This window comes from Merops nubicus, unplaced genomic scaffold (assembly GCF_000691845.1).
Source record: "Merops nubicus isolate BGI_N331 unplaced genomic scaffold, ASM69184v1 scaffold16608, whole genome shotgun sequence".
Lineage (NCBI taxonomy): Eukaryota > Metazoa > Chordata > Aves > Coraciiformes > Meropidae > Merops > Merops nubicus.
In genome coordinates this window covers 7,645-17,370 of record NW_008627885.1, presented here as the reverse complement: position 1 = coordinate 17,370, position 9,726 = coordinate 7,645, and the positions used below count along the sequence as shown (strand labels likewise).

The window sequence follows — 9,726 nt, the reverse complement described above, 5'->3', positions numbered from 1 at the left end:
CCAGCGCGGGCAGCTCCTGCCCCTGGCACTGCCTCTGCTGCCCCCGGGCTGGGCTGGCCACCTACCTTCATCTGGAAGAAGATGTTGCTCCAGCTGCTCTCGTTGAACTTGTAGGCGTCGAGGAGGAGCGTGAGGATGTAGTTGGCATTGGTGCAGTATTTGGGCAGTCGCTCGGGGTTCTCTTCAGGGTAGCTGGAAGACAGCTGGGGTGGGGATGTGTTTGGGGAGGAAGGGGAGTTATTTGCAGGCAGTTTCTGTGCAGGGGCAATGCCCTGACGACTGCTGTGCAAGAGGCAATGGCTCTACGGTCACCATCATCCAGGAGAAGGCTTCTGGAACAGGCAGGTATGTTGGGCCTGACCACGCAGGGTGACTCTTTTGAGGAGATTTTACACTCCATGTGAAAAGAGAGAGATGTATCTGAGCTCCTTCTGACCCAGACTCTCCCATCTCAGCCTCCTCATGCAAGGGGCTACTGCTCTCTGCTCCATGGTGGTCCTGGCACACCTCTTGGCCTTACTCATCCCCATTTGATGCATCTCCAGAGCGGTGCCAGCAGCTGGCTCTCCTCTCACCATCCTCCAGCGCTCCAGACCCACCTTCACCCCCAGGTCCTGTGCTGGAGAGGAGATTTTGCTGCCTTCACCTGCCCTGGCTGCCCCTTCTCCAAAGCTGCATGAGCAAGGAGGGTCCCCAAAGAGGGGCTGCAGAATGACCCTGGCTCCTGCTCCTCTTCCCCCACCCCAGCACCCCGTTGCTTGTGAAGCTTCCCTGCAGCCCCCCATCGTGGGGAACGTACATCTTCCCAGCTTCTCCTGCAGAAACGCTCGATGCTCTCCCTGACAGTGGCCAGCGACTGCCCCTCGGTCAGGTTGAGAAACTTGAAGTTATAGTAGAAGGCAGAGAAGGCCTGGAAGGCAAGAGGCAGAAGTGACGCTGAGCTGAAATGGGGAAACCTCCCCCGGCGGCTGCCCCCATCTCCCTTGAAGGACGTGGGGTCTGTCCTTTGGGTCTGCCCCATCCTTGTGTCCCAGAGCATCGTTGCCCATGTCCCAGGAGAGATGGGGGGCAAGGGGAGGGGGGGTGCCTGCTGCCTACAGCAGCACATCGAGCACAGGCAGAGCCTTGCTGGGGTATTTTTACCAAAAACCTGGGGTTTGAACATGGTCTCATCTGGAGAGCTGGCTGGAAAGCCACCCAGCAGCAATCCCTGCTGTGCTCTGGGGCAGTGGTAATTTGGGAGCTCCCTGCCCCCATTCTCCTGCAGGGAGGTGACAGTGCCACGGGGCAGGGGGGGACCCCGCAGCACCTGGGGACACGCTCTGCCTTTGAGGAGGGACAGGATTTGCCTTACAATGAACTGCCCTCGGACCGGGGGCTGGTAGACACCATCGAAGGTGCAGTCCTGGCTCTGGCCACACGCCGAGAAGTTGAACAGCTTCTTGAGAGCTGCCAGGCACCCGCTGGCATTGCCCCTGCCCTGCAGGGTCACGCTCCTGTCACCCGGGGGCAGGCGGGGGTCGCTGCGGTTCGTGCAGGGGCTGGTGCTGAAGGAGGACAGCGAGATGGTCTCATGGTAGTCTTTTGGGTAGCAGGGGTGGTCGACAAGTGTGCTGGAGGGTGACTCCTGGGAACGGCAAGGGCAGAGGCTGCAGCCTCCTCCAAAGCCTCTTGGGGCATGCTGGGCAGCAGGATTGACCCAGTGCTCCCCCAAAGCCACAGGCACGTCCCAGCTCCTCAGCAGGGACAGACCCTCCCATGGTTTTCTCCTGGTCTGGCTGGCTGTCTGCAGATCCTAGCCTGAGCTCAACACCAAACCTCCCTCTGCTTTGTCCCATTTCCTCTCCCCCAGAGGCAGGCCCATGTCAGGGGCCTGGCATGTCTCTCCCCTATCCAGTAGGATCATGGTTTGGGGCATGCAAAGCCCTCTCCACCCCCACTCTAGCTCTGTCTCTAGCTCCAGCCCCAACCAGGGACACCACCTGGGATGTGTTGGCTGTGCAGCATGAACAAACACTTCTGATTCACCAAGGCTGCTGGGAAGGTGCAGCTCCATGAAGACCCTCTTCCCCTCTGACCTTCCAAAAAATGGCCTGAGAGAGTTCCCTGGTTCTCTTTCCTCAGGCCCTTGCAGTCACAGAATGATTGAGGTTCAGGGGGAGCTACAGGGTTCCTGCTCCAAACCTCTCTTTAAAGCATGACTAACTAGACTGGGTTGCTCAGAGCTCTGTGCCATCAAGTTCTGAGTATCCCCAAGGATGGCAGCTCCACAGCATTCCTGAGCCCTGTGCCAATATTTGACCATTCTTTTGGAGAAAAACTTTTACCCATGCTCCAAGGAGTCTGTACCTGGTCTCAGTCCCTGCTGAGGCTTCTCTGCCCGTTCTCATTTTATGCATTAGCAACTCTGTGGTCGGTGTAATGAGGCCAGAGTCCAATTACCCTCCAGATCCCCACTCACCGCAATTAGTTCCTTTGCCAGTCTCTTCAGCATCTCGTTCTGCCCGTAGCAGAGGTAGCTGTGTGTGTAGATGTTGTACTTATACCCATAGAGTGTGAGCTCGGAGGCTTCATTCCAGTCTGCCCCTGAACCTTCGGGCAGAAAGCTGATCTGGGTGGATGCTCCTCCAAGATCCAGCGCCCCAAAAATATTGGCTGCCTCTGGACGAAGCCAGGTGTGTGTTTTGGGGGAGTACTGTCAAGGCAAGAGAGGAGAGGAAGAGGAGCAGTGCACGGCTGGGCTTGCTTGCCTTGAGCAAAATTCTCACCCCATGGCATGGGGTTTTGTTACCAAATCCAGTGGGTATTCAGTTATTTCCTTACGTGAGGCCTCCCTGCCTTTCCTGCCCAGCCAGCCTGGCCGTTTACTCGACCCAGAAAAAACAGAGATTGAACTGTCTGATGGTCAAGATGTGCCAACATGCTCTTGGCTCACGTGGCTCTGAGCCACCAGTCCCCAGACCAAAGCATAGGTGGGGACCTGGCTTGGCAGGGCTGCCCTTCCTGAAGAGCTCTGCAGAGCTGCAGGTGCAAGGGGAGGGACAGAGATCCTCCAGCAGCCTGCACAGGAGCCCCACGGTGCCACCACCGCTCTCAGCTGGGGTAGAGGGTGGCAGGAAAGAGGCCTGGCTCAAGAGATTCCCTTCAGATTGTCGCTTTGAACCACAACTGGGGTCTCCCAGCACCGCGCAGACCTTCCCAGGGCAGCAAGACAGGGGCCAGCAGGAGCAAATGGTGCCCACCAGGCTGCACGGCCAACCTCGCTGTCCCCAAGGGACCCCGTGTCCACATGGAGCTGTGCCCTTAGCTCTAGAGGCACCCCCAATCCTGATTTCTCCTCCCCTTGCACTGCAGGCAAGCCAGAGGGTGACTGGCTGCTTCCCCACGGTCACTCCCCAGAGCTGCAGACCCCGACCTTTCCTCCAGCTTAAAAAACATCAGGAAAGCTGCGTGAGCAAAGGAGTGAGTGCTTCACCCTCCTCCCACCTTAGTGAAGGAGTCCAGCAGGTAGTTGATGGTGATCCAGCCATAAGCCCCCTCCTCCTCTCCTGTGAGGATCCGAGCCCCCCTGAAAGCCACGGGGTACTCCTGCATCGTGTTAGCGACCGCAGCCAGGACCTGCTCTGCTGCCGAGCTGTTCTGTTCCCTAGGAAGGACTCAAAGGTCAGGGCACGTACCCACCTACATCCATACTGCAGAGAAAACACGAGGAAAGAGTCTGGATTTTTTCCTGGTTCCACATATTCCAGTATTTGCAACAAGCAGTTGATATGAAATGATGTTTCCTGCTACGTAACTTGTCAGAGCTGCAAATCCCAGCTCTCTAGACCTGGCACCACAAACCCAGCAGCAAGAGCAGCCTCTTTGCTCCAGTGCAGCTTCATCACAGTCAGGCAGAGGTTTGCCAGGCCACTCTTCCCTGCCTGAGTATCTGTGTAGTGCTGGAGGCCAGAGGCAGTTGTACTACAGACCCCAGGTTTGAACATCACCCACCAGCTGCACCAAAGCCAGGGCTGGCTGCTGAGCTCGAGTGGGTGTTTTGGGAGGGTGCCAGCCTGGTTCCAGACCTCTGAGTGGGGAAGATGTCATGGGGCTACTGCCACGTGCTCAGTCTCTGAAGCAAGTAACCTTCAGGCTGTGAGCCAGCTCCTTGCCAGGGACGGGGTCTGATTGCCAGGGCACGGAAACAATGATATCTCCAACTATAAAACCAAGAACCATGAAATGGAGGTTGACATTTGAAGAGAACTAATGTGGGCTGAGGGTAGATAAGAGCAGGTCCCACAGCACCTCACTGCCTCCTGCCTCTGCCCCTCTCACTCACCAGCACCCACCCATCTGGGCAGATGGCACGTGCCCTGCTGGCATCTCAGCTCCCTTGTGTTTAAGGGATACTGAAGAGCAAACAAAGAGCTCTGAGAAGCGTTTCTTGCATGGAACTGGGCGTGCAGCACCATGCTGGGACATGGGGTCCCAGGATGCCAACAGACACCTCTGAGCAGCCTCTCTGCCCCAGGGCCAGTCGCTCAGGGCAGCTCAGCCACTCGTGTGTCCCCACTAGGCTGCCTTCTTCCCAGCCCCCCGTCTCTGGCTCACGGCAGGATGGGAGCTGAGGGCTCTGGCAGCCTGGCCCTGTGCAGGACACTGTCCTGGCAGTGGGTGCTTGTGGCTCAGCCACTGCTCCGTTCCCCCACCTCGATACCTCAGTAGCCTCATGCCCGCTGTCGCTCCGAGGTAAGCTGGGACATCTCTGTGTTTGGCAGCAGGAACAGCCCTCAGGGCCTCCTCCAGGCAGTCTCTTAGGGAATCACCAGCTTTTGAGGGATCACTGGCATAGCTCGATATGCCTTGTCCTGGAAGAGAGTCAGGCAGGGACAGCTGGGAGCAGCTGAGGACAGGGATGTGGGAGCAAGAGGGCACAGGGCAGCGAGGTCTGTCACCTCTTAGCAACAAATGGTGCTTTTCCAGGGTCCCCAGGTCCCCCAAGATGTGACTAACCCAAGCTCATGTCCCTCTCCTATGGCTTCCCCACGTCTGCCATGCCTTCAGCAGTGTCCCCAGCTCTTTGGGTGAGAGCTTCCCCAGCCAGGTCAGCAGCTTGGGCAGCTGGAGGCAGGCCAAGGTGGAGGAAAGAAAATCCAGAGCAACACCAAAGTGCTTCTGTCCCATCAAGCACGTGGGCACTGCATGGTGCTGAGGGCCCTCCAACCATGAGCAGAGCCAGTGGGGAGTCAGGGACCACCTTGCCTGCACCCAGGGCTCCCCATCATGCCAGCCCGATGGACAGAAGTGCTCAGCGTGGGCAGGCGAGCAGGAGGAAGGGCCAGGTCACCCCACTCACCCCACGGACACGCAGGGCAGCACTGAGACCACGGCAGGGGGATACTGACCCTGGACATCACAGGACAAGGTCTGGCTGACCACACCGGTGTCGTTCTCCTTGTCTGAATCCCACTCGTAGACAAACAGGGAGGTGTGGGACGAGCCCGCATCAAACACCATCCCATACTGGAAGGAAAAACCAAGACATGACACTGCTGGGAGGAGCAGCAGCGTGCTCCCCCAAAGCCACAGGCACTGCCGGGGTGGTGGGGCCAGAGGGAGCCCCAGAAAACACCTCTCTGAGGCACAGCCACCTGCACTGTGGCAGAGCAGGGCGGTGACAGTGTGTGGCCTCAGCATGGATGTTTCTCATGGTGACAGAGGGACTTCTCCATGCCCTCTCCTGAGGACTGTGCAGCAATGCCAGCTCACACAAACATTTTCTTGGTTGTTTCCTCATGCTTTTTTACTTTCTTTCTTGGTTACATATCTTCTGTGTCTATGTTGGCCCCACCTTGGGGCCAGCAACTCTCTCATCTCCAGCACTCTCTGCTACCCCCGTGGCTGCACCCTGCCTGGGCAGGGACTGGCACGGCCACACCAGCCCCAGTCCAGGAGCACCCAGCTGTGCGCCTCTCCCCTGTAAAGCCCTCTACCTCACCCTAAAACTATGCCAACCCTCTTCCAGTGGCCAGGCTGGGATGCCAAGCTGCAGAGGAGGCACACTCAGGAGCCACGGTGCTCGTGCTGTTGTGTGAGTGGGGTGGGACAGGGTGGTGGTGGGTGCTGGCAGGAACAAAGGCCACCTGGAGGTGTCCCACCCTGCGGTGAGGTGCCCTGGGAGGGCAGAGGGAGCAGGGCAGGGCATTGCCCTACTCATCTGCTCCAAGGAAATCTCCCCGAAACTCGTGAGCCACATGTCATGGTGACTAGTTTCAGAGGGGGCTTCCCCCCCTGGCTTCAAGGTGGCCAGGCTGTATTTCTTCTGCCTGCATCTTGAGATGGGGAGAAAACACCCACCCAGCTGCTACAAGGCAGTTCCTACCAACCCTCCTTCACCTCCTAACCCCAAAGACAAGCTCTTACCTCTGAGCACCTGCCCAAGGTGACAGATCTCTGCAGTGATGCTCAAGGACCTTCTTTTGGTCTTACCTTGACCGTGGGTGGCAGGGTGACATCTTCAATCTTCACCAGGCTGAGGACAAGGGCAATGATGGAAAGCACAACCAGTGCCCCGACAACAGCTTTGGTGAAGTGCTTCTCGTGAGTGAACATTGTGGTGAAGCCTCCTGAAAACCCAAACACAGGAGAAAGGTGGTTGGACATGGGCAGCTGGGAGCAACGTTAGTCAAGGAGAGCTGCAAGGAGTTAGCTCCAAAAGCTGTCCCCAGGCTGACACTATCTCAAGCTGTGGAGCTCAGAAGTCCTGGAGGATAATCAGATCTTCCCCTGGGAAAAACAATAGTAGGATAAAGAGTGGGGGCTGGAGGAAGGAGGGGTCAGTTGCCTGGGACAGCTGTGATGGGATCTGATGGGATCTCAACAGTCCTTCAGGTCCTGCACCCCTCGGGCTTGGCACAGCACTGCTGGGAAGGACCAGGTCTAGGAGGACCAAAAGAAACACGGCACCAAAGGGAGGGGGTGGGAAAGTGCAGAGCCCCTCGGCGGGAGGTGTGAGCAGGGGGGCTGGCTTCATTTGCCGGTGAGGAGGGTCAGCTCACCTGCTGTGCTCCCAGAGCCCCAGCACCCAGACGCTGTGCCCAGGGGGATCGCTCGGGGTCCTTGCTGGCTCTGGGCTCCTCCGCTGCCACCGCCAAACCCAGCCTGGACTTGTCTTTGGTATCCTCTGGAAGCGGGGACTGCTTGGAGAGCTTTGCCCTGGTTCTGCCTCCCACCTCGGCAGCCTTAGGCGACACTCAGGACTACCGGTGTCTTATCTGGCGGGTGTATCTACGGCTCAGTTTGGTGTCTTCCTGACACCTTATCCTCAGCCAATTAGTTCCTCCTCCTCATTTGAATGCAGTCACACACCGGAGCCCTGCAGCAGTGAGCACACACCTCTCCTTTTAACCCTTGTCCCCCCCTTCCTTGTGCTTTCCCCCTGCCCTGCTTTCAGCTGGGGTAAGATTTCCTGGGAGCCGGCTCAGTGCTGCGGTTTGGGTTTAGGATGAGGACAGTGTTGATAACACGCTGATGTTTTACCTGTTGCTAAGCAGCGTTTACACCGAGTCAAGGACTTTTCAGCGCCTCACACCAGCAGCCAGCAGGCTGGGAGGCACAAGGAGCTGGGAGGAGGCACAGCCAGGACCCAGCCTGGCCAAAGGGATATTCCCCACGGCGTGATGTCCTGCTGGGGATGTGAGCTGGGAGCAGAGCTGGCCAGGAGCCGGCTGGGCATCGGCTGGTGGCTGGTGAGCAATGGCATTGGCATCACTTGGTTTGTATAGACTAATTATTTTCTGTTTGGTTTTGTTTTGTTTTGTTTTTTAAACAAAATTTCCCTTCCTTTTCTTTATTTTTCTTTCCTATTAAACTGTCTTTATCTTTGTTTTGTTTTTGTTTTTTTTTGTTTTGTTTTGTTTTGTTTCTTTGTTTGTTTGTTTTTGTGTTTTTTTTTTTTAAACAAAATTTCCCTTCCTTTTCTTTATTTTTCTTTCCTGTTAAACTGTCTTTATCTCAACCCATGACTTTGACTTTTTTCCCCTCAATTCTCGCCCCCACCCCACTGGGGACAGGGAGGAGCAGGGGTTTGTGTGGGGTTGAGCTGCCTGCTGGGTTAAACGTGACGTACACACACACACACAGAGGTTTTAGTCCTTTCTTTGCTCTCACCAGTCTTCATATTTCCATTCTGAGTCTCTACAAGGCCTACAAGAGCTGAGAGCATCCAGTGCCCTGAAATCACACACAGAGTGGTAGGTGCCTTGATAATAAGTTTTATTTCAACGAGAAGGAAAATCCCGTTGGAGGAGGATGGACCTGCCAGGGAGGGCTCAGCAGCACTGCCAGAGCTTTGCCAGGGGAGACAGGAGAGGCCAAGAGGACCAGGACACCCTCACAGTCCAGCTGGGACTGCAGTCACCCCTTCCCCGTGTGCCACCCACCGTCGGGCTGCTCCTGGGCTGAGGGTCCCTGCAGACGTGGGCACCCTGAGGAGAGCCAGGGCCGTGGAGAGGACCCAGGTCCTCGCAGTGCCCGGTGCCACCAGCAGCCTCCCATGGCTCTGGGCACCTTGGAGGCTCTGCAGCACACACAGGGTATCGTCCCAGGCACAGAGCCCTGGCACCCTGCTCTGGGGTGGGCACTGCCAGGGGGTGCTGGCACCTGCTCTCTCTGGGTGATGTGGCCAAGCTGCTTCCTGCAGGCTCAGCTCCCTGCTAAGAGGCTGCCAGGGCTACCCCAGGGGTCAGCTCGATGGAAAGACTCAGTTCCCAGCTGCCTTGTCTCAGCTGAGTCCAACACAGCAACACTGGGAGGGAAATGCCTTTTGGGGAGCCCTCATTGCACGTGACCTTCCCAGGGCTCCTTTCCCTGTGGCCAGGGGCTTCAGAGGTCCCACTCTGTGCCCTGAAGGTGCCACCCTGTGAAATCAGGGCTGCAGCAGTCCCCAGGTGGGACTGTCCCAGGTCACAGCTCTCTGCAGCTGCACTGAGCTGGATGCCTGTGCCATGCCCTGCTGCCAGCTGGCCGGGGCTCAGACCCCCAGGGCATTCCCTCTGCCCAGGGCAATCTCCCCTGCAGTGGCTCGTGTCCTGGTGTGGTGGATACCTGGAGCCCAGAGGGTGCCACCACTCCTACATTCCCACCTCCACACCACCCAACCTTTGGATTCACGTGGCTTTGCTGGGAGGGAGTGAACAGAGTGTCTGCTGCCTTACCAGGTCTGGAAATCCCCGCTGACCACACAGCATCTGGGCCAGGGCTGTCCTGGGCAAGGGGCACTTGTCCCCACACAGGACAGGGAGGCATCACCCGGCCACGTCCCTCCTGGCCACGCAGCACTGCACGGTGGCTGTGTGCACCCAGAGCCAACCAACCCCTCCAGCAACTGCCTCCAAACACGGGCTGAACAACTCAGCAGGTTACTTTTCATAGAATGAGAGAATGCTTTGGGTTGAAAGGGACCTTAATGATCATCCAGTTCCAATCCCACCTCCCACCAGACCAGGCTGCTCAGAGCCCCATTCAACTTGGTCTTCAACACTTCTAGGGATGGGGCATCCACAAGCTCCCTGGGCAACCTGGGCCAGGGTCTCACCACCCTCACAGTAAAGAATCTCTTCCTTATATCTAACCCAACTCTACCCTCTTTCAGTTTGAAACTGTTATCCCTCATCCTATCACTACACTCCCTGGTGAAAAGCCCCTCCCCAGCTTTCTTCTACAAGACACTGGCAGTCCTGG

At 57.3% G+C, this 9,726-nt stretch overlaps 1 protein-coding gene across 1 annotated transcript; it reads right to left on the bottom strand.

The window, feature by feature from the left end:
* Positions 1-65: 65 nt before the first annotated feature.
* LOC103778883 (ectonucleoside triphosphate diphosphohydrolase 8-like) lies at positions 66-6,597 on the bottom strand (the record flags this gene model as incomplete). The annotated part of the gene is made up of 8 exons (XM_008946499.1): positions 6,475-6,597; positions 5,391-5,508; positions 4,703-4,853; positions 3,487-3,646; positions 2,462-2,695; positions 1,355-1,627; positions 800-910; positions 66-203 (listed from the first exon to the last, which is right to left on the bottom strand). Coding segments are annotated over exons 1-8 (1,308 nt in total), but the record flags the coding sequence as incomplete, so codon positions are not given.
* Positions 6,598-9,726: the final 3,129 nt, after the last annotated feature.